The 25,172-nt window shown below is 49.7% G+C and overlaps 1 protein-coding gene across 3 annotated transcripts; it reads left to right on the top strand.

Moving 5' to 3' along the window:
• Positions 1-583: 583 nt before the first annotated feature.
• cpm (carboxypeptidase M) lies at positions 584-22,279 on the top strand. Of its 3 annotated transcripts, none has more exons than XM_061229545.1 (9): positions 584-887; positions 1,670-1,865; positions 5,903-6,000; positions 8,974-9,143; positions 14,855-15,042; positions 15,876-16,043; positions 17,174-17,326; positions 17,732-17,880; positions 21,357-22,279. In XM_061229545.1, the coding sequence occupies exons 2-9, from the start codon at positions 1,691-1,693 to the stop codon at positions 21,612-21,614; spliced, it is 1,359 nt and encodes a 452-aa protein (XP_061085529.1). In that variant the 5' UTR covers positions 584-887; positions 1,670-1,690; the 3' UTR covers positions 21,615-22,279. The 3 variants fall into 3 exon arrangements, with proteins under 3 accessions (XP_061085529.1, XP_061085530.1, XP_061085531.1); XM_061229546.1 differs by lacking the exon at positions 584-887 and adding an exon at positions 900-1,043; XM_061229547.1 differs by lacking the exons at positions 584-887; positions 1,670-1,865; positions 5,903-6,000 and adding an exon at positions 7,874-8,876 and having other exon boundaries at positions 8,918-9,143.
• Positions 22,280-25,172: the final 2,893 nt, after the last annotated feature.

Raw genomic sequence — 25,172 nt, 5'->3', positions numbered from 1 at the left:
GCTGAAATGGGGGTCCCTGGACATCATAAACATCCTGCAGCTGCATGCAATACCATCTGACCATAATTAGCACAAACATTTCTCCAGGTCACAAAACCATTCCGAGTTGGAAGAGGAGAGGAGGCGAGCGAATGGTAAAAATAACAGCGAATGGAAGGGCAAGACATGGGGTAACACTCACTGCCAAAATTAATCAACAAACAACAGTGAAAAACGCTCCAACACTCCCTTATTTTGGATTAAGATAATAAATTATCATAATCTCTCAATTGTGTAACAGACAATTTAAGTTTCCAACAGGTTGCAAAATATGAGCAGGGCTCAATAATCCGCTAAACCTATGCCATCATTGCTCGATGTAGGCTATTTTTATTTTCTCGGGATTGTATCAAATAACGCGCTAGAACTGTTAAACTTTGATGAAATTCAACGCAAAGTTTTGTAAAAATTCTGCAGTGATGTGGGGTGGTCTCTGGAGATGAACGCATAAATCTTAGTTTTTCGCGTGGACCCGGAGAAGTGATCAGTTTAGCAATATGTGGGAGGCGAAGCTCCGCCTCGGCATGGTTAAGCGCAGCGGACACGTCTGAATCCAGTAAGTAGCTACAAGTCGGAGGGATCCGGAACAGGAATAGGGTGTGTATGTGTGTGTGTGTGTGTGTGTGCGCGTTGACGGCTCGCAGGCGGAGAAGTACAACTTTAATCTGCCACACGATCTGTAATGCGGAGACGGACTGAGGTCATCCGGCGCTGTGCTATTTGAGCGGCGGTTGCAGCTGCAGACCGCCAGCTACGTTGGATGACAGTGCAAACAGTGGGTCACAGGGAGGTCCGTATCCAACTTCATAGCAGCGGGAGTTCTGGGAGAACTGTGGATTCGATACAAGGTAATATTCTATTGCGATGGATGAAACAGTTATTCAGTTATTTCCTCTCAGCTGAATAGGACCTCCGCATTAGCCTGCAATATATGCCACAAATAATGAATAACATATATATGATTAAAAAAATCATATATTTTTCACGCAACATCAACATGACAGGTAGGCTATAATTTTGATGAACTAATGTTGATATTTACATGTACAGTGTCTGCCTTGTGTTAATTTAATGAATAATGATGAAAAGCTATCCGGTTAATGTAACCAGTTTAAATGCGTATTAGTCCAGAGTGCATATTCAACTTTTTAAAGTGTAAAGTTGCTTGAGATTATAAAATTGCGGCTTTCGTAGCCTAATATATATAGCATAATTGAGCGTCTTACGAAGCAGCAGCTACAGCATCAGGAATTAATATTCAACACTAGCAGGGTCAATGATTATTGATTAACATGGCAAATAAAAAAAAAGTGTAGCCTACTATTAATCTTGTGCATAGTTTGAACGTGCTAGAATAACGAAAATAACTTGTAGAAAAAGCTGCTTCAATCACGATACAATCTGTCGCGAGAGTGTAGTCTAAATTCAAACAAACCCAAGCATCCTGAGCACAGGATGTGCATGAACTACAACTCAACAGAGTGACTGCAAAAGTAATCAAAAGTAGGCTGCTCTCTTCGGTGTAAATGTAAAATGCCAGAGCTGATTTAACACTGACCATTTTCCGTTATGTGTCTGTTAACTGATGAGGTTATTCCGCGGTATGTTGTCTGGCTCTGCTGTGTTCTAGGTGGATAGGATACTGACGCAGATGATGGTCCTTTTCACTTCGTGCCTCTGCCTGTGGCTCGGAGCCTGGGTGTCAACGGCAAGCGGGCTGGATTTTCGTTACCACAATTCGGTCGAGGTGGAACAATACCTAAAAGCTGTCAACAGAAACTATTCGTCGCTGACGTATCTACATAGTATTGGGAAATCCGTCGAAGGTAAGAACCCTTGCCTTTGGCTGTTATTTATTTACCTTTAGTTTGCGGCAAATCAAATTTCAAAGATTACTCTATGACGTCTATAATGTTGATTGAATCTGCTGTAAAACCAGCTAAGACAGCTTGAAATCTGGTCTCCAAGCTGGTCAAACAGCTAGTGCTAGCTGGTCAAAACATACTGTCAAACAAACTGTTTCAAAACACATCTTGAGCTGGTCAAGCCATGTCAAGCTGACCTGCTTCAAAATATAGGTTGAGGTGTTTTTTTTTTCCAGCAGGGCTGAAAAACGATTCACTCCCTTTTTCACATACTGTTCACTTGGAAAAACAGGCTGAAGTGGTGAAATACCACAAGCTCCCGAGAGTGAAACATCAGAACCGGTCTTCTCGTTACAGTTTTTATAATAATTTTTACGAGCCGTCCGTGTAAACCTGTCTGAAAACAGCACAGTGAAAAGCTAGGACACATACAGCTGCTTCTGCCCATGACTGAGGCCTTTGTCCACCTGCCAGCACCTTGACCACAGTCCACTGCCACATGACGCCTATTTGATAACCACTGATATGTACTGATCAAACTCCAGAGGCTGTTATGCATGAAAATCCCAGGAGATCAGCAGTTTCAGATACTCAAACCACCCTGTCTGGCACCAACAATCATTCCAACGATCAAAGTCACTTAGGTCGCATTTCTTCCCCCATTCTGACATTTGGTCTGAACAACAGCTGAGCCTCTTGACTCACGTCTGCACGCCTTTAGTTGCTGCCACGTGATCGGCTGATTGAATATTCGCATTAACAGGCTGGTGTACAGGCCTACCTAATAAAGTGCTCAGTGGGTGAACGTGCCCAGGAGCAGCACTAATGACATGTACGTACAGCAGGCCTGCTGAAGAGCGCCGCTTCCTACCAGCCTGTAAACACGTCCGGAACAATCCACAGCCGGTACCTCACTCAGAGTGAGACGCACACGTGCTTTTCCGCTCGGTGGCAGGCCTCCTGAACTACAGTACGGCGGAGGAATGTGCAGCCGGCTCCCGGAGAATTTCCTCAGGGGGTCGGTGTGGGCGAGCCCACCCAAGGCGACGCTGTCAGGGCCCGCTGATGAGTTACGCAGCGAGACCGCACACCCAGAGCCCCGCGGAAATATCAGGGAATCCACCCAATCTCCCCCTGGATAAGGTCTCTCGCACAGCGCTCGTCTGTTTCTGACACAAAGGTGGTAAATATGCCACCCCCCCCCCCCCTCCTCACCTACTCCCCTCTCCACTGTGGTGTGGGTATCTGATCTGGTCTTTCTCACAGAGGGGGGGGTGGGCCCATCGTTCGCTACATTTAGTTGCGGCTCAGACACAACAGTCGATGGGAGATCTTGGCACGGATCGGGCACAGTCGAACCCTGCTGGTCGCACTCGGGAGCGGAAAACCACGGGAGCGGAAAAAACAGCGGGAACGGTTCCGGCCGCGCCGACGGCGGCGGTGCGGTACCCCGGCCGCTTCCATGGCGACCGCTCCTCTCTGCCCGCGGCGGACACGTAGACAAGCGACACCCCATGTTTATTCAATGAGCCTCGCCGCTGAATGGGCTGCTCTCTCAGATCGTCTGCGATTTGAAAGTGAAATCAGCACCCCCCCCCCTCCCCCCCTCCATGTCTCTCCCAGACCTGCCCCGCTGAACCCCTCTCAGAGGACAGAGGGACAGTGCTGCAGTACCGACACTGCGCTGAGCCACCTGGGCGAGATACATTAGCGCTACGGTACGCCCAGGAGCGCTAGCCCAGTTAGCCGCTGGAGTTACGCTACACCTCAGAGAGAGAGAGAGAGAGAGAGAGAGAGACAACCTCAGCTCCCACAGGGCACAGAGGGACCTGCACACTCTGCGCTGAGCCACCTGTGTGAGCTACATTAGCGCTACGGTACGCCCAGGAGCGCTAACCCAGTTAGCCGCTGGAGTTACGCTACACCACAGAGAGAGAGAGAGAGAGAGAGAGAGACAACCTCAGCTCCCACAGGGCACAGAGGGACCTGCACTGCTGCAGTACCAGCTCTGCGCTGAGCCACCTGCGTGAGCTACATTAGCGCTACGGTACGCCCAGGAGCGCTAGCCCAGTTAGCTGCTGGAGTTACGCTAGAGTTACGAGAGAGAGTTACGAGAGAGAGCCCGTCTCAGGCGAGGGCGAGGCAGAACTGAGGCGTTCTCCAGGAATGGCGGCACTGCTGCCGTGTCATCTCGCGGCGGTTTTTTTTTCTCTCCCTCGTCTCGGGCTGGCCGGGGCAGACACAAAGCTGGCATTGAGACCCCCGCGCTCTTCCCCCTGCCAGGGCTCCCCCCCCTCTCACATTTCAATCTGAAAAGATTCACATGCTAATGCGATGGGCCTGACACAATGTCCCAACCTCTGGAGCGAGTGCTGGAGTCTCCCTGGGCAGCCCGGCGAGCCGCCTTCTCCATTCCCCCGTCTTTGTTCACCTACACAACAACAAAAAAACCCCGTCGGATGCCCAGACAGCAGCCCCAGCGATCGCTCTACAGGGAGGGGTTCCTCATTACATCTGTATTTTAAGAGCTGTTAATATTTCCACTCCGCGCAGGCAGGACGAGCACTGCTCTCCTCTCGGCGCCACGGTGCGCCAGCTGTCCTGCAGTACTGTGGGGTCCTGCTGCGTCAGACGCAGGGCTGACCTCGCTGTAATCCCGCCGTGCTCCCCGCACTCTCAAGGTGAAGGAGCTGGAGCAGAGCGGAGCGCTAATTAGCGCTAATCCGGGTCACCACCTGGCCCGGATCCACCCTAACCGCCCCCCCCCCCTCCCCTGTCGTGTCACAGGCAGCTACAGTGCCAGGAATAACCATACAATACTCTCAGCGTAATGCTATCTAGGATTTTAATTAAAAGACTGAACCAATTTCAGACCAATGCCATGCTTCCATATTGACTATAATAATTGGAATAGGATCGCACATTTCACCGTCACCGAATACAGAAATGGCCCAAGAAGCAGAAAGGGGGGCGTCACGTTCTGAGTCAACAGGGTGCACGGAGGAGGAGGAGGAGGAGGAGGAGGAGGAGGAGACTCGAGTGGCATTCTAGATTTCAGCACAGAAACCATTAACGGGGTTAAAGGCATTTTCTTTTCCACCTCAGGCCAAACATGGTCCCATATCTGGGATTATATACTGCTGACAGGTCGGCTACTGAGCGCGCTCAGACACGTTGCGCACTGTTGCTGACGGCGCTGACGTCCTGCTGTTGAAGGCAAATCTGATTACTCACAACTGAGGCAACAAGTGGCCAAACAGGACAGGGAGGGTGAGGCACGTGTCCCTCGCCACAATAACAAACAACGCTCCTGACACTGCTTTGCTGCGCCGCGAACCGCAAGTGGAAGCAACCGGGGCTTCGCATGCTTAAAGATAGTTCTGTGCAGAAGTCTTAGGCACCCTAGACTTTGTTATATATATATATATATATATATATATATATATATGTCTATTTTTTTGTGTGTGTTAGTATAAAAAGAACACATTTGAGATTTCCAAATATTCATTTTCCAAAAGATTTTATTTTACAGAGACATTTTTGTATTTAATTTTTAAAAAAGTAGATATTTTTACGTAAAAACGTGATCAAGGCTGTCTGAGATCAGAAGCAAGGATCCAAACCAAGTCTGCAGAAGAACTGTGGCAAGTTCTCCAACATGCTTGGAACAACCTCCCTGCTGATTTTCTTATAGAACTGCAGGACAGCGTTGGCCATCTCAGAGAAGTGGTGCAGTTTTAACGCCGAAGGGTGGTCACAAAAAATATTGACTTGATTCAGTTTTTAGCTATTCTGCCAAATTACTAAAATGTAATGCAAAATGTATAGTACGTTTATTTAGGACCTTTCATTGAATTATTTTTGAAAGAATCTTATCTGTACAGAATGTTATGCAGGTGCCTAAGACTTCTGAACAGTACTGTATTATCAGTACTAAATTCTGCATTAAATTCATATATATAATCATATTTTCTATTTTTATTTTTTTTCCCCTGTAGGGAGAGATCTATGGGTGCTCGTTCTTGGGAAACATCCGACCGAACACAAAATCGGGATTCCCGAGTTCAAGTACGTGGGGAACATGCACGGAAATGAGGTAAGTTCACCGGGAGGAGCCGCCCCACTCTCCACTCATGCCAGGAAGGAAACTGCCGCGGCCAGACAAGCCGTGCGCGTCTGCAATTTGTGCAAATGTCCATTTATCTACGGCGTGCCAGGCATGCGTGCTGGTGGCTAGGCATCCGCATTAGACATTTCCTTGAAATATTTTCTGCCTCCTTTTCGCGGGCGCATTAAGACTCTCGCCCCAACAAAAGGGGGTGACGGAGGCAAACAAAAGACGATCACCCAAGCATCTCCGCGGGGCTTTTTTTTTTGAACGCTGCTCCTAGCGGGGCTATATTTGGGCAGCGGGACCAGCTGCTGGGGATGTCCTTAAATAGGTCTGAGGGGGTGGGAAAATGTGGATATCATTAAAGGGGGGGGGGGCTCCGCGCACAAAGAGAGACATTTACAGTCCGCGGGCGCGGTGGAGAAGCGATCGAGCATGACGCCAGAGAGAGCCCCTCTTTCTACCAGCGCGCCCCCCCCCCGAACACCCCCAAAACGAATGAGGTTATGCGCTCTAACTTTTCAAAGGGACCAAATTCACACTGCAGCGGCAGTAGCACTGTGTTAATGTTCAGGGGGAAAGAAAGACCTTCCCCCTAATTTCCTGGTTAAACAGTGTCAAGAGTCACTGTGTCGAAATGCGGCGTGAGGAAGAGAAGCTTTCCGTCTTAAAATGTGCCCTTCTGTGATCGTCAGGGAAAGTGCCGGAAAAACAAACCCCTACCAATGAAGAAATCACTGCAAATATTGCTCTTAACACCCCCCCCCCCCCCTTTGGTCTTTTAAAAGAGAAGGTATTGTTCTCACTGATTACAGGGCCTGGACCCTACAGTCACACCGATAAAGCACAGAGATAACGCGAAGATTAGATTGTGTCCAAAATGGCCGCCCTGCAGCCGTGTGCATTTCACCGCTGCTTGTGATGCAGAACCACGATGAACCTGGGGCCGCTGAAGAACGGGGCTCGCAGCGTGGGAACGTCTTCCGCTCGCCTGTCGCACCTCTTCGAGAATGCAGCCGCGACAAGATGGCCGCCCGGCACCCCGTTCTCACAGGATGCCGTTTTATGCTTCGGTTGGTGGCGGAGGTTTCTGAGATGGGTAGCTTGTGGTGACTCTCTGCCTCTCGACTTCACCCCAACAATTATAGAGAATAGATTTTCTTTTTCTGAGTTTGAGCCTGACCATACCTTGGTACTTGTTAACAATTATAGCCACACAACTGAGCTCTGTCAAGTCAATACTGTCTGTGATCTATGGTCCTGTACTAAGACCACCTCCTTGTCTATGTGTAAATTTATAAACGGATTTTAAGAACTTACACACACATTATCAACACCTATGTCTACAGACTGAAAGAGAGAAAATACATTTTGGGATAAAACATTTTTTTTTGTTGCTATAAGTGAAGATGTTCTGTCCCAGCATATCAGAAAGATGAGTCGGGTTGTTTGCCTCGTCTGGAATGTGTTTTTGACAACAAGCGTGTGCATGAGACACTCACAGAGATAAGTGTCTATACATTTGGGTTTATCTTCCCTTTCAAGTTAACACGTACCGCCCTATGGCTCAGATAAAAGGTATCACATTCTTCTCTTATCTCTGAATAACATTTTCTCCTTTAAGTGCGCAGTGTGAGCATTATAAGGCTTCTCAGGGATTCCCCATTGCGGTGACACTGTGGAGAATGGTTAACAGAGACTGGTGTGTGTAGACATTTTTGGGGGATTTTTAGACTGTGTGCAGATTCCTCTGTGATCTCTGTGGTTTATGTGTGTGTGTCTGTCTGTGTGTGAGTGTGAGTGTCCCAAATGTGTGTACATTGTTCATGTTTGATTGAGACAGTATCAGGGTAAACGGTGTGTGTATGTGGTGCACATGCGTGTGTGTGTGTGTGTGTGTGTGTGTGTGTGTGTGTGTGTGTGAAAGACAGAGACGGCAGCACAGAGAGCTGTCGGGCATTGCTGAGCTCTGTACCAGTCGGAGACAGGCGCTCTTGAAGCGAATAACTGCCATGGAGCCAGCAGGAGTTAGCTTTGGGCTCGTCTGGTTCCAGCTTGTGCATGAGAATCATGTCTTTGTGAGACGCGACTGTCATCTCCTCACACAAAGGCGTGTGTGCTTCACCACGCTCACATGCTAACAGTAGATGTGTCCAAAAGCTACAGCTCTGGGCCAAGCTCTCCAGAGTCGCCCCAGCGTCACACTGCTTTGCAGTGTCAGAAGAGTCCCCAGGGAGTCGACACATAAGCTGTCCACGGCGGCCACCCGTAAACACCCATATGACAGATACTGTAAATCCACAATGTTACCTGCCAGTCAACAAGGTTGTTTCCCAGAACACAAAGCTCCTGACTCACTGTATATTGTGATGGGTCGGGCGTTCTAGCCAAGCTTTAAACGCATCAGCAAAAAACCCAACTGCAATCCTTCCCAGTGCTGGGGTCTGTGAAATACTCCACACATCATACAGTCAGCGATTACACTTGGGAAAGTGCCAGTAACCGGATACAATTAGCCCCGAACCCAGTGGGACAGGGCGGGATTAAGTTATCCGACGTTCCTCAAGTTACCTCCCTGGCGTCCCATGGAAAATTCTCCCTCCTCATTAATGAGTGCTGTCTCACTCCTCAGATGGGACGTGTTATCGCCCATGTAAAACGTTTACTCATTCACAGGCAGGTGTGTCAAAGGAGCGCATGGGTCGGCAGGAAAGGAGAGACGAGCTTAGTAATTAAATCCCGCTTCCTCCGGAAACCGCATTAGGTAGGGAAGGCGGAGAAAATGTTTAACACGGAGACAGTGAGTCAGTGGGTTCTGTGAGCGGTGAACGGGACACGCGCGGGGGGGGTCTGGCGGAAAGCTTAACCGTGCGGGGCAGCACACTGTCGTTTCCTGGCAGACGGGATTAAGGCACACCTGCAGGACCGAGCGTGTTTTGCGTGTCTGCGCTCTCTCAGGTGGTGGGACGTGTGATGCTGCTGCACCTGATCGAGCTCCTGACGCAGGGCTACGGCGCCGACCCGCTGGTGACGCACATCCTCAACAGCACCCGCGTCCACATCCTGCCCTCCATGAACCCGGACGGCTTCGAGGCCTCCACGCGCGACTGCATGTTCTCTGAGGGGAGGTGAGTGTGACTGTGTGTTCTCTGAGGGGAGGTGAGTGTGACTGCGTGTTCTCTGAGGGGAGGTGAGTGTGTGTGACTGTGTGTTCTCTGAGGGGAGGTGAGTGTGACTGTGTGTTCTCTGAGGGGAGGTGAGTGTGTGTGACTGTGTGTTCTCTGAGGGGAGGTGAGTGTGACTGCATGTTCTCTGATGGGAGGTGAGTGTGTGTGACTGTGTGTTCTCTGAGGGGAGGTGAGTGTGTGTGACTGTGTTTTCTCTGAGGGGAGGTGAGTGTGACTGCATGTTCTCTGATGGGAGGTGAGTGTGTGTGACTGTGTGTTCTGACGGGAGGTGAGTGTGACTGCATGTTCTGACGGGAGGTGAGTGTGTGTGACTATGTGTTCTGACAGGAGGTGAGTGTGACTGTGAGTTCTGATGGGAGGTGAGTGTGACTGAGTTCTGATGGGAGGTGAGTGTGACTGTGAGTTCTGATGGGAGGTGAGTGTGTGTAACTGTGTTCTGACAGGAGGTGAGTGTGTGTGACTGTGTGTTCTCTGAGGGGAGGTGAGTGTGACTGCATGTTCTCTGATGGGAGGAGAGTGTGTGTGACTGTGTGTTCTCTGATGGGAGGTGAGTGTGTGTAACTGTGTTCTGACAGGAGGTGAGTGTGTGTGACTGTGTGTTCTGACAGGAGGTGAGTGTGTGACGGCCTCCAGGAGGCAATGTAAAGAGTGGGGGAGAAAACCGGAGTAACCGGAGTGCCTGGAGCAAACCCCATGCAAACACAGGGCGAACATGCAAACTCCACACAGAGAGCATCTGATCGGTCGGGGCTTCTGGAAAACATTTTTAGTGCAACGTCATCGGCCAAAACAACAGATGGCCAAGTCAGCGAACGCAATCTACGTGATCTAGTGCTTCATTTTCCATGCGTTTCCATGGTGCCCTTACATTTTTTCCTGAAGGCGGCCCTACCTGGCAGGTAAAAGGCCATGACCCAGCTCACAGACTGTTTGGGTTTGAGCCCAACTTATCACAAGCCTGGAAATGGCAACCAGCCAATATATAAAAAAAAACACGGAGAAAGTGTGGCAGTTAAAACCTCAGGCAAAAGAGCTCAGCAGGTATTTATAGCAGCTATAAAACCTGGCATCACTCCTCATTAGACAAAGTGAAGTGCAGTTGCGTAGCTGTAAAAACAACAGCCCGTCCAAATTCACTTAAGCCCGTCACGAAGCTCAAGGAGTCTGAACAAAGACAGCGATTGATATCCTGGCAGAAGCGGGCCCCTTATTTGGATTATTTGTCCAGCGCGGAATATTTTTACCACAGATAAGGACATTGCGGAGTTTACATAGAGAAATGAACATGGGAAACCGTCATCCCTCTCTGCACCGTGCCCAGTTCCCATGCCAACGGCATTCCACGGCTCCAACGGAAAAAGCACCGCGCTGCAGTGAGCGTGACTCCGCTGACTAGGGCTCGGCTGCTGGGTGTCCTGCATGCGGATCCACCGAGCCCTGCTTTCTAACGAGGTAAAACACAAGATGGTGACTCCTGCCAAAGCTAACGGCAGCATTAGTCAGACTCGTAATAATAATAATAACAACAACAACAGATTCTTAACCAAAACCCCCCCCAAAAAATTAGCCTGCTCACTGCCGGGTGGGCTGTCCGGTTAAGACACCATTCTAGTGCAGGGGTCTGCAATCCCAGGCCTGGAGAACCGCAATTTTTCTGTTCTCACCAAAGAAATCAGCACCCAATTCAGACCCAAGTAACCAGGTGAATTGAGTTTAACTGGAATGAAGTGCTGTATTTGATTCAATGCTGATCAGCCGTCGGCTCCCCAGGACCAGGGCTGTAGACCCCAGTTCTAGTGTGTGGACAATCCCCCCTCGCAAACCGAATCCGGGACCAACTGTGGGCAGTAAGCATGTGAGGCCAAACGTGTTCAGCTGGGGTGTTCGGCTGGTGTTCAAAAAATGCAACCTCCTTTCCTCCGTTACCACCTGGCCTCCTACCCCGGGAGTATGGGGGGAGGAGTACTGGAGTATTGGGACACACCCGCGGTCCAGCTCAGGTCTGTGCAAGCTGGGCCAGCAGGCCGCAGTGTGAAGGACGAAGCCACACGTCTCAGAGCAGACCTGTGGACGTCTGCGTTCGGCCGCGGGGATCGGCGTGTGAACGCGGCTCAGAAACAGGCAATTCAAAATCAGGGAGGGGAACGGGCACACCGAATGCGTATATAAAAAAAACAAAATGTCATAAAAAGACGTGAATGGGAGCGGGACAAAAAGGCTGGAGTGAGATCTTAATTACGGCAGGCAGCTCAAACAGAGGCGCTGGGCAAACCGGGCGGGCATTCACGAGCGCCAGATAATGGAGAGACGCTTCCTGAGCTCAGATTAATGGAAAGAGGCTTTGAAGTGTAAGCCCCATGAAAAGGGGGGGGGGGGGCGGACCATTCAAGCGCTGAGAGACAGGTCTCTGTGTCCCAGCCTCTTCCTGTCACCGCGCTGGGGCAGGAAGCAGCTGTTCTGGGAGCAGGTGGCGTGGCGGAGGGGGGGGGGGGTGAAGACGGGGAGAAGAACCACTCATTTCACAGTCGCTGGTTTTTCGCCTGGCTCTGGTTCCTGCCCAGATTCTGCAAAACCACTGGCCGCAAAACCAGTTCGGGATGGGGAAAATAGACGCAGTCACTAAAACTTAACCCATTTGTCGAATTGAGTTCACGTTTTGGGATAAAAAAATTTAAAAAAAGAGGCAAACCAATCAGTCAGCAATAGCAAGTTTGGGTGCGTTCAAGTACCACGGTTTAAAGCAAGAATATATGTTTCAGCCAGGTAACTCCTAAACGTAGCTTGTACGCTGTTATTCCCAGAAATTATACACATGAACAGGTCAATTTACTGCAGTTACCAGGCCAATGATCCACGCCCTCTAATTGGAGTTGACACACCTTGCCTTGCACAAACAGATTTTATAATCGCTGTGCTGGAAAAGGGGTTTGGGGGTCTGTAAAGAATAAACCAACCAGGCTATTTATTTCCACTGAAAGTGACACAGACCCAGCAAAACAACAGCGCCTTTGAGTCAATCCAGTGACCGTTTCCTCTTAAAATACAGCACTTTATTAAAGGCCAAAGTGTGGTGCATGTAGGCACTCTTACCGAACAGCGGACCACGTGAGCACAGTCCAGTGCAGCCACACACAAGAGCATTTCCTACGATTGCCTGGTTGATAGGACAAAGGTTAAGATTTGTTATAACAGCTACACAAATAAACAATCAGCAAAGCTGCAGCACCCCGGTCATGACTGGACAGGCCACCCCCCGCGCCGTGCAGATGTTTGCGGTTTGAGTTTAAACTCAAACCTGCGACCGACTCGTTTTGCTTTTCCGTTTGGATTTGCCAAAACTTTAATGACAACCCAAACCCTGAGTGGCGTGTGTGTGTGTGTGTGTGTGTGTGTGTGTGGGGGCGGGGTTCATTAAAACAAACAAGTGCAATGTGCAAGAAGGAGGACTCTTTTAAAGAGGGCTCTTTGAAACAGGGCTTGATAATTTCATTCTGCCGCTAAACACAGCCTGAGGTGCAGCTGAGCTCCCCACGCAGACCCTCCCCCCCCCCCCCTCCCCCCCGCCCACGGCACCGGTAGCGGCTAGTCGTCGGGATCGGCGTGCGACAGGCGCTCACAGAGTGCCAGGACGCGGCACCGCTGAGCCAAAATACGGGGTTTGGCGCTGGGATAATGACCGCCGACGCCGCTTACCCTGACAGAAGCCGCACTTTAGCTCAGCGAGGCAGCGTGGGTAATTTCCCCTCCCACGCATCCCGTCGGCGGCTCGTAAATTATACTGGAGCCGGGAGACGCGCGCGGTGCCTCATACCGCCCCAGCCGGGAGAACGGCACGCTGAGAAAACAGCACTCAGAAGCTTCACGGATGGTGGCGGGACTGGCTTCCCGCAGCCCTATCGGATCGAGCGAATTCGAGCGAGAGGCGAGCGGGAATTATCGCCGCCTCTCGGAGCCCCGCCTACACCTGTTGAGTGACGATAAAAAGTGCGGGGCTGCCTTTCAGCAGGGGTCCTATAGCTGCTGCTGAAGGCAGGAACAGAGACCGCCTTGAACCGTGCGGTTAAAGTGCTGTGAGCACTTCTCTTCCTTTGCAAATCAACCGAGGCTTTGTTTTTGTGTGTGACCACCCACGGACATGTGGTATCTCCTCATCAAATGGGACAGCACATGTCAGACGGTTGCTGGACATCCACAATTTCCTGTGCGCGGAGGCAGGAATTATTCATATTATTGTAAAAATGTGAAATATTTATCTTCTGTTTCCTGTAGATGGTTTGACACTGTGCATTAGTTTGAATTTTGGGACATTGCCAAATAGCTGTAATTATATTTTAGCTGCACAACAAGGCCTACTGTATATTAAAACAAATTAAATAACCTTTTTGTTCTTTGAGTATATATTAGCAAAAACTAAACCTTAATTTTGTACTTAATATTTTTATTCTACATATGCCACTGAATAAATTATATAATGAGGTTAGACATGCAAAGTTCAAATTTCACCCAAATGCCCACCTCTACGACCTATTCATTCAATTGAGCTATACTTGTCGAGCACTTTTTAGGGAAGACTGTCTCAAAGACACATTGCAGAGTAGGGGAAGGGCCAAACAGCAAGCACACGAGGTGAAATAAAAACTCCAGGGCAGAGAGAACCCCAAACATTCATCCTCTATCCAGCTCCCAGGAGAATAACGTGTGACTAGCTATTACCACGGTCTGATATGAGAACAGCACAAGACACAGGAGTTTTTAGAGGGAGATTCTCGGGAGATGCAGCAAGAGCTGCTCTGTGACTTGGATTAAGAGCGATCTCTCCGTTGTGTGTGAACACTAACAGGTTGTTAAAAGCCCTGCAAAAAGCACTAATCCATCTCTGTAGCAGCTGTATAGGGTGTCCCTGAACTCGCTCACACAATATGAACCCCCAGGTGACAGACTCAGAATAGCACCGCAGAACCAAGCAAATTAACGATCGTGCCCCTGGCTAGCGTGCAGATTGTTCCACCGTCTTCAGTTGGGAAGCTTCTGGAAGGATGGTCTCAATCACCTGTCAGAAAAGCCCTCGTAATGGGAGCTTCCAAATATGATAAAGGTGTCAAACTAAAAGCGCGTGTGCGATTTCCCTTCGTCGTCTGGGCCGGTGTGCGGGTAACGACGGTGACGAGCCCGCGGGGAACCTGCTCTGTGCCGTTCTGCCGAAGCCCGCCCAGACCCAACAGCGCCGTCACACCGCCCTCAGCCCGATCTGAGCGCCCCTACACACTCTCATCTCCAGCATTTCCTTTCACCACACGTCTCGTCCGGCGAAAAAAACAGGGCCTCTCCATCTGGTCTGGTGTTGACAAGACCGGCGCAGCTAACAAAGTGGCCTGACAGGCCGTCTGTTTGCAGTTCCCAAACCCCCCCCCCCCCCCCACCCCCACCCACCCACTCAGTTGGAAACAAGCCTTCAGCCTTCAGCCTGCATCACCTGAGTACAAATAGTGGGGCCTGGGACAGCGGGTGCAGAGAAACCCTCCGCTTTGCCCAGTGTGGGAAAACACAACACACACAAAAACAAAGGAGATAGCAAATATTTTCAAATATTTTCCTCACCTCTACTCTAACGCCCCCCCCCCCCCCCGACCTTCCTCTCTCCCCGCCCCCAGGTTCAACAAACACGGGGTGGACCTGAACCGCAACTTCCCCGACGCATTCGACTGGGAGGAGGGGGAGGCGCGGGAGGCAGAGGTGCGGGCGGTGATGGACTGGCTGAGCTCGGAGCCCTTCGTCCTGTCGGCCAACCTCCACGGTGGAGCCGTGGTGGCCAGCTACCCCTACGACAACAGCAACGGAGGTGCTGAGAGCATTACGTTACATCACGTCACATTAATGCATTACGTTACATTACATTACATTTATGGCATTTGGCAGACGCTCTTATCCAGAGCGACGTACAGTTGATTAGACTAAGCAGGAGACATTCCTCCTTTGGAGCAATGCAGGGTTAAGGGCCTGTGCGGATGTTATTGTGGCTACACCGAGATTAGAACCACCGACCTTGCGCGTCCCAGTCCTTTACCTTAACCGCTACGCCACAGGCCGTGAGCGGCACACAGGGACTGAACACGAATGAGTCCGTTGCCTTATTTCTGAAAGACAGCCTCGCACCAAGAGTCCGATTACTGATGCTTCTCTCTACGTGCACTGGATCAGCAAAGCAAAGCGACTGCCCCGATATTGTTCAGTGGAATGAGGAGGGTACATAAGTTTAAAGTTACATAATTGTAACTTTAAACTTTAAACTTATAATTGTAACTTTAAACTGTGAAAACACACCCAGGTGCATTACCACAAATGACGGGCTCTGCGCGTGTTGGCCATTACATCGGCCCTCACCTCGCGTCTAGTCACCAGGATCTCGTTTCTAGGACACGGTGTTCTCCCTTTCAGTGGAAACCCCTTTCAATGCCTATGAAAGTCTTTTAAACGTACGAGCAAAACAATGGCCTGCTCCCTCTCATTATTACAGATACAGGTTTACAATTTACAATCCAGGAGGATTATATTGCTTCGGCTCTGTATTTCCAACAAGCAGCCGGCCCCGCGGGGACTTGTGTGACGTAGCGTCAAGGAAGGCGGGGAATGACAACGCTCGTCTTTTTTTTTTTGGGCGTGTCTTAAAAACAGGAGAAGAGTTCAAGAAGGGCTCGAGCGTCGCCCCTGACGACGATGTCTTTGTCCACCTGGCGAAGACCTACTCCTTCAGCCACGCCCAGATGCGCAAGGACAACTGCGACGAGGCCAGGAACTTCAAGGACGGCATCACCAACGGCTTCTACTGGTACCCGCTGGCCGGTGAGCCCAGCCGCCCGCGCGCGGTTAAAGACTCGCTAATCCAGCCACACTCTGCTCCTATATAAGGCTTTACCCTTTTTTAAGTTTTAAACTCAATGTATATTTCTTAAGACATGGGTCAGCAGTTCACCGGTTTTGTTTTTTTTCCCCCCCCAAGACCTTGGGTCACCCCCGACCGCAGGGAAGCCATTTCATAGGTCGTTGAGATGAAAGTTTGAGAAGCCCCGGTCTAGAGCAGAACACGTCTGGATACACGGAGCTTCACAGTTAGGGTATAGCGGTGTCTCCTGTGAAGCTCTGTGTATCCAGACGTGTTCTGCGCTAGACCAGGGTCAGGGTGCAGCTGAACCCCCTCACTGCGAAAAACCGTAAAATAAAATACTCTCCTATATTTTCGCATATTTATTCTAAGTCTTACTTCTATCACTTTTGCTAAATATGATCAAAGTTTAACTCGTTTCAAGATTTGCCAATCGACTAAGACAATTTCACTTGTCAAGCAAACAGTAACTTAAAACAAGTTAATATTTTCTACTTGAGGGGAGAGAATTTGTTACAGAACTAAAAACACCTATTAAGTCAGACATTTTTACAGTGCTGTGGCTTGAGTCACATCTCCCCCCTACCTGGTCACAAGGTCACAAGCATGCTAACGTGCTAACTCGTGCTCAGGGTATCTACTTTTGCCCTACGAATGTCGCAGGGTTTCGGTTTTCCGCCGAAAAACAGAACCAAGAAACCAGGTCAGGTGATCCAGCAATGTTAACTGCTTTAATGGATCATTACGCGGTGAGCGACAGCAAAAGCATGTACGCCCTGCGGCTATCCTAGGACTGCAGCGATTGCCACTGCTCAAACTCAACCCTGAGAAATGGGAGGCAATTCATTTAAATAATTTGCCCTAGAATCCGCCCTGTTGCAGCTGTAGTGGTTCGAATGCGTAGCATTTTGTGGCGGTAATTATCGCCGCTAACAACTTGTGACGACGGACAGTTGACAGGCCTGGGGGGAGACCAGCAGCTCCAGTGCAAGGAAATGTCGAGCCCACCTGGAGTAGGCGCAGAAGTTCTCGAGAGGCCAGTGAGTGAAACACCGCTCTGTGTCTGTGACATTTTCTAATCCCCCGTCAGGAGGGATGCAGGACTACAACTACGTGTGGGCCCAGTGTCTGGAGATCACCCTGGAGCTTTCCTGCTGCAAGTACCCCCCCGAAAGTGATCTTCCAGGCCTGTGGGAAGCCAACAAGCCAGCCCTGCTGGCCTACATGCAGCAGGTCCACCTAGGTCAGTACACCCGCGCAAGCCTACGCCAAAAGGAATATAATTTAATCCGCTTTTATGTTTAAATTTCTTCTGAAAGGGTGTTTGTCTTCATCGCCCATTCACGGCACTCGGTAATGAAATCTGCTTGACATTTGGTATCGCGTCCGATGCCAAACCAATACAGTAAAAGTGTGACCCGAGAACGCAGGGAGGGCTCTGCTCTGCCGCGGATGGCCTCTCCCCTTACAGTAGATCGATTGCAGTGCCTGTGTTTGAGCTCCCAGCGGGGGTACCCTGTTACCGGTCCTGGGCTGGCCGGGCTGGGGTGCAGCGTACAGCGCGCGCCCCCCCCCCCCAGGGTCCTGTCCGTCAGCGCGCATCACCATGACAACGCTCCCTCTGCTCCCCCCGCTCCCGTTCGCGCAGGTGTGAAGGGGCAGGTCCTGGACTCGACGGGAGCCCCGGTGCAGAACGCCCTGGTTGAAGTGAAGGGGAGGAGGAATATCTGCCCGTTCCGAACGGACCGCAACGGGGAGTACTACAGACTGCTGCTGCCGGGAAACTACACGTTCACGGTGAGAGGGGGGGCATGCTGGGATACCACGCTCAGAGTGGACATTCCACATCCATTGGGAGAATAAAGCAGGGGTGTCAAACTCCAGTCCTGGAGGGCCGCAGTGTCTGCTGTTGTTTGTGGTTTCCTTTCAATCGGCAGCCAATTAAGGCCTTGAGAACAAGGTGCGTGGCCTTTTCAGCCAATGAAAGACTTTGAAATGTATCGCCCGTGCTGAAACACACCAAAAAAACAGCACACTGCGGCCCTCCAGGACTGGAGTTTGACACCCCTGGATTAAAGCAAGGAAAGGTTTGTGAGCCTGAAAGGTTGTAGGAAATGTGTACAATGTATTAAATTAAGTATTATATGAATTTAACACGGCTCTATGACTGAAATCAGGGATTGTTCCTGAGAACTTTAGGCCCTGTCCATGGGAGGCTATATGACTCCCATTAAACTCTGATATGTACAACAAGAGCTACATTCAACCCTGCATACTGTAATGGAGGTAACGCTGTGTGTTTTTAAACGGGTGTGTGTGAATGTGCACTCCGGAGTGTGCGTGTTTGTGATCTATAAACAAATTTGAAGATTGTTGAAAAGGGAGTCAAAACGGCATGGCCAATGACTCACTTACATGCACGGAATGTCTTTTTTCCCCCAGAAATCTCAAGACTGAAGTATTATGCGTGTCGATTGTGTATTATACTTGGAGTGGGAAACTCACGTTATTTATGGAGGTAATATTGAATCTGTCAAGATGTGAGCTTAACAAGGCGTCACTCCCCATCTCCACATCTGCTTAGCAATACGCTCTTCGCCATCCAAATCATAAACACTTGTCCGAAACTGTGACGGGCTGTTTTCATTGACTGGATGCTGCCCAGCTAAATATTTGCATTGGATGGGGGGAAAAATAAATGTCATAAAACATTTGTAGTATGGACCTCTCGAAATAGGCTTTGAAAAGAGCCTCCATTTTGTGTAAACACTCGATTACTCCAGTAACATCAACTGAAAGGCCAATTCAGTTCAGGCCTTCTGAGAAACAGCTAAAGGGGAGCACGGTAACTCAAGAGATGCCAGTATACAGTACAATACACAGAACAGACAAAGCACAAATATTTCAGCTTTGACTCCAGCGCTGCACTGATCCTTGAGAAGCTGCAGGCCAGGGTGTGTGTTTTTGTTGTCACTCCTCGTCTAATTAATCATCCAGAGCAGATGAGGCAGAACCTGCCTCGCCTAGTTTCTTGGGTCCGAGATGCTCGCTAATATTTAGGTGTAAACATACAAGCCAGCGCAGCCCATGACTGTTAAAAGACAAAGAGTCACAACCGCAGGCTGCCTCCAAAAGCAGAAGACCGTGTGCTGAGTGCACATTACATTGTTGGCATTTGGCAGACGCTCTTAGCCAGAGCGACATACATTCAATGAGACTAAGCAGGAGACAGTCCTCCCCCTGGAGCAATGCAGGGTTAAGGGCCTTGCTCAAGGGCCCAACGGCTGTGTGGATCTTATTGTGGCTACACCGGGGAATCGAACCAGTGACCTTACAGGTCCCAGTCACGTACCTTAACCACTACGCTGCAGGCCGCCCGTACACAACATTTGAGGCGCTCATTAAATCCATTAAACTAAATGCAGCTGTCGTCTCCTCTACTGCTGCTATACATGCGCTGCAGACTGGACTGTTGGCGCAACAGCGAGACTCCAGTGGGTGGGCGGAAACGGTCAAATGGTTTCCAAAAGCGTCCCTTCCCCACGCGGACTAAAATAAAGGAATTATTATTTTCCATTCGGATAAACGTGGTGGGGTGGGGGGGGGGGGGCATGGATGGCCAGTTTGGAAGGCATCCAGAGGGCGGGGAAACGCAGAGCTCTTGACCCTCGGAGTAAACAGGACAGGTCTGCGGGGGTGTGGGTACAGGCTGCAGCAGATCTCCACATGCACTTTTCACTGGAGACATCGCCAGAACCCAGGGGATCATGGGAGCCCAGCTGCAGTCGCAGGGCACTGTGGGAAAGGTGTTGGGAAGACTCACACAAGACACATACCGTCATACTGTGCTTTTCAGCAAGCCTCCCACCTCTCAACTTGTCTTAAGAGCCATTTTGCTTCCCCTTCTGCATTTTGCTTCTTCTTCAGCAGGAAACTGACACAAGGTGAAGAGCGGGAGAGTAGAAATTGAAACAAAATAAGAAACACGGTGTTCTTTTAAGTTTTTAACCACAGCATTATTCAGCGGTGCAGTCTGGTTCAGGCTCAGTTCACAGTGTGCGGGGCAGTCCCAGCACTGAACAACAGCCGTGGAAACCCACCACATCATTCACGCATTACACTCGCAATGTGTCACTATATACCGATGCGGACAGCTCTTCTTCATCACTACACTAACCTGCTTTTAGTTGCAGTGCTCCCCTTCAGCCGTTTCTCAGAAGGCCTGAACTAAATTGGCTCTTTAGTTGATGTTATAGAGTCATTGTTATAGAGTCATTGAGTTCAGAGCTCCATACGATAAAGGTTTTATTTTTAACCCAACCAATTTTTTATGTATGATTTGGATGAAGACAGCCCGCTCTGATGGAGGCAGTCTGCAATGATACCTCAGATAGCTCGTAGTCCTGTGGCATGTTCCACTACAACACGAACGCTCCGCGTCTCGTGACTGGAGCGCGAGGGCCACACTCCCCTTTCCTGTTTTTGTTTCTGAGAAATCCGTATCCGAGAGAGGAGCAGGAGTTCAGGGGTTTTGGCAGGGGGCGGAGAAGGATGACTTTCAACCGAAACGACGGAAAAATAGACGTGTGGTTTCCGCAGAATGCCGGGGGCCGAGGAGTTCACGGCAGAGTGAGCGGGAGTGCAGCGGGAAGGCTGGTTCAGCAGCGGCGCGGAGCGGAGCGCTGCACAACGCTAACGCGTAATTAGCACGGCGTGGGCGCCGGATCACTGCAGCAAATGACAGGGCGGCAGGCTTGAGGCGGTGAGCGAGAGGCCCCTGTCCAAACACAGCCCTGCAGCTCACAAACAACAAGCCCACGGAGAGGGTCCCCGGTTCACCACGCCGTTTAAAGTGCGCCCGTGTTAAAATGGCCCCCCGCCCCCCCCCCCGCAAGCTTAGGATATTTTGGAAATGCTCTGTATTTTTGGCCTTACATATCCCGTTGCTCATTTTGAAACTGGAAAAGGGAAGTCCCGCGTGTGCAGAACATCGTGCCTCCGTGAGTCACAGCTCGCCCCTGCTAGAGACAACATGATGTACGAGTGTCTTCATGAGGCAAATAAACAGGTCCGCTTGAACAAACAAGTGTGCACTTACGCTTGCGGATTACAGAAACAAGCGCAGGAAGTGCTTCCTGTGTGTGGTCGTCGACCGGATGGCTTCAGCGGCTCACTCAACGAGCGACAACTAAGCGAGCGAACAACCGCGACCGCAAACATAAACGCCCGCTAACAGACCCCCCCGCTCTGTTCTCTCGTTTCCTCTCGATCAGGTGACGGTCCCGGGGCAGGAGCCCGAGAGGAGGAACCTGTCGGTCCCGTACGGGCCGGAGCGCTTCTCGGCCCTGACGCAGAACTTCGTGCTGGAGAGGGGGAGCGGCGGCGGCGCCGTCCCGGACCCGGACGCGGCCGAGCCCACCGAGTCGTGCACGGCCCTGCTGCAGTACCAGGCCGACGGCCACGCCGCCGCCCTGCTGCGCCCCCGGCTCCTGCCCCTGCTGGCCCTGGCGCTGTGCGGCCTGCTGCTGTGAGCCGGGGCCCAGAGCTCCGAGCAGCCGCGTCGGACTCCCGCGCGCCGACGTTCACAGTCCTCCCCCCCGATGCCTTTTTACTCACGGTGCTGACGTCGAGTCGGAGCGGAGACGCTGTGCCACCGGGGAGCGCTGAGAGGGACGAGAACCATTCCCAGCATCCTCGCTGCTCACCCCCGCCAGCGGCCGCGCCCGTTATGTAGCGAACGCTCGCGTCTGAAACCCGAGGCTGTTTAAAGCACTGTGTACTGTACTGTTATACTTCATACCGCGGCCTTTCTAAACAGTGAATACTCGTCTGAAGTCACGGACGTTTCGCCGAGTCGACAGAGGGCACTCGCACCCTCAACCACGGACTCATATCACCGCATACCGAGAAGTCATATCTGCATCCACACGCTCCATGTCATATGCCTGACGACATTAGCCGCGCTGGGCCTGGCCTTCTGCCCTGTCTTTTCACGTGTAGCAGTAGGATCTGCGGACCGCTGCAGACGGGAAGGAGGTCACCGTTTAACATGCCACAGACGTCGTGTCTGAGTAAACTTCTTCTCCCAGAGTTTTCGGGGGTTTGCAGGAGTTCCGAGTATTCATGATCAAGTGCGCTCACAACAACGCAGTTGTCACTTGAATAAATAAAAGGTGAGTCAAAACTCAAAAAACAAGCTCAAACATAAGTCTTCTTTTTTGAATTATAGAGAATTTGAGGATAAAAATGCTCACAAGTCATTAAAAATATTAAGCTTATTAAGCACTTACACCTTTTTTTTATCTTTCAAAGGACAAACACATTTAACCATTAGAGCAGTGGTTCCAAACTCGGTTCTGGAGTACCTGCGAAAATAGCTTTGCAATGGCATGAAGGAAACAATTTCCATGTTCATCTAGCAAACAGGCAACAAATAAAAGACTGAGGTTAACTAATAGGCTCATAATTAGGGAGTTGACCTGGCATTTAATTTCAGTTGTAATTTTCTTCCTTTTAACGTATCAACACAATGCAAGTTTGCCTTATTATCACTTGCTTTGCCTTTAAATTCTTCATTATCTTCCAAATGGTTAGTTTTGGAACCTACTGATTCACTTGAGTCATTCATTCGATCAGTTAAAATAATTTTTTTCGCAAAACATATGCACTGTTTGCAATACAGCACAATACGAGCATGGGAATTTTATTATTTATGATATGCATAGCTATCTGACAAAATGTGGTTTAAGAGGGTTAGTAATGCCTCCACAAAGAAGAGTTTGTGAAATTATTAACGTAGGGGTACTACTTCTGTGAAACCATAATGTCCGGGTGAGTTATGACGGTCTGTCCTCTTGCCTTCAACAGATACATAGAAAATCTGATACGCTTTGGATAAAATCGCTGACACTTTTATCCAAAGCGACTTACAGATGATTAGACTAAGCCCGGGACAACAACGCCCCCCCCCCCCCCCCCCACCCCACCCCCAAATAATCTGGATTTCTGAATATTATACATATATGTGGTTGACTGCTGACACACATAATATGGGTTGCATGTCCATTCCAGAGGCTAGTTGCATACAATTTAACGCTGAAGAACACACATTCTGGAACCTGAAGAATGATACCGGGGAAAAAACATTACATTACAAAAATACTCAAATAAACCCAACTAAAAACAAACAAGAACTTTTATTTTCTGTAATATTTTGGCCACTGTAAATGTTAGTGAATCTCACAGTCACAGTCAGTTTCCAAACAACCCACATCTAAAATGTGCTTTAATTAATGAGTTTTGTTCCATTGCTGCAAAAGACTCATCAGTCAGACTCCACCGTGCTGTTCCAGGTGGTTTCCCAGCCGATTAGTTAATAAGCTCATAGGTCCTTCCAGGCCAACATCTCACAGATGTGAAATTCTCAGTGGAGTTCCAGACTGAGGCATTAAAGATTAAGATGTGGCTTTTCAGGACTTTACAAACTTTATTTTCCTCCAGACATTGAAACTGGCCGTGGGTTCTTTATACAGCCATCTGCAGCACAGCCTTTTTGGAACAATGTGTGAGCACTACCTGGAGACGCCCACCCAATACCAGGCCGGTACTCACCCCTTCCCAAACTCCACCGACCTCTGCTGTTTGGGGGGGACTGACGGGGCAGTAGAAGGTGTGGAAAGGGTTCGAGCTCCACACTCTGGAACACAGATGAGATTGAGCACATTAGCCCGTGCGCTAGTCACAAAGCAAATCCAGGGCCGAAAGCAGCAAGCTCATTGCATTTGCAGAAGGTACATTTCACCTGCTTTCCTTTTCGTTAAAGGGGACAAATGAATTCACACACAACAAGACAGAATTAAAAGAATTCACAATGTGACGGTGTAGAACGGTGTGCTGTATCCATTGAAGTTAGATATAAAGATTCTCAGATTCACCACTTCACCCAGCACCGTGGACTCACATTGCAGGAAACCGAGATCTGAACTCCAGCTCAATACACATCTTGGCGCACACAAGTTGGCCTCATCTCTTGTACCACAGGCCCAGAAGGGCTCTCTCCGGCCATCACACCAAGCTGCCTGGCGTCTATATGATGAGATTTCCGCTCAACACGTCTTTTAGAACTTCAGTAGAGAATAAAGCCATGTGACCAAAAGGCCAGTGCTGGTATGAAAACTGGAACTTTAATGTGCTGTGGTCATTTCATATTGTGGCAGACACTGCAGGCCAGTAATAAACGTAATACGCACAGTTGTGTGCCACTGTCTGAAGCTTACTCGCGTACAACCGGAGCAAGACCGAATGTATCCATTTCTCTTCTTTATATTCGCTTGGACAAGGTATAAGATGCAAGTGATGTGAAAAACTCGGTGATCCCATTTGAATTCTTCTGAAGCCCATTTCAGCATTGGGCCTTGTTATCTTGAGTTCTTCCTCAATTGATCTGCTGAACAAACACCCGAACCAGAACATTTGATTTTGCATTCCATATATAAATGACTTGAAGTGGGTTGTCGCATGGTTTGCCTCAAAGAATTAATCACAATCAACGTTTGCCTGGGTGCTGGGTCTACCTCCACCAGAATCACTACAATAGTCAGGGTGAAAGGATGTCGACTCCAGTCCCTGGAAACACAAATGCGGGTAGGCCAATAAAATTCTATACTATACTATAAATAATCATTAAGATTAAAAAAAATATATGAAAGAACAGTTGTATGCTGGTCTGCTACACTTTGATACTGGATACACACTGCATTTCCACGTGGGTAAGGACACACAATAGAAATGCCTTACGTCTCGACCATCTTGTATAGACCTTTGATCCTTTGTTGCCCCCTGGTGGTCACTGTAGTACTGCAGCGGTCTGCCAGTGACGAGGATCCAGATTCAATGTGCTTGGCAGTGAAGGGAAGAACAGGGCCCTGTGCACTGGAAAGAGATCCATAGCAGCGTCAAAACAAACTGCAACAACAGTAATTAGGAAACTTCCAGAATCAGACCTGCGTGGCAATGGACAACGTGCAAAATCCACTCGCGGATAACGCGCAGAAATTACCCACCCTGGAATGCAGGTTTCTGAACTCGGG

This window comes from Conger conger, chromosome 19 (genome assembly GCF_963514075.1).
Source record: "Conger conger chromosome 19, fConCon1.1, whole genome shotgun sequence".
NCBI lineage: Eukaryota > Metazoa > Chordata > Actinopteri > Anguilliformes > Congridae > Conger > Conger conger.
Note: the sequence above shows the minus strand (reverse complement) of the source record. Positions and strands in the feature narration are given on the sequence as shown.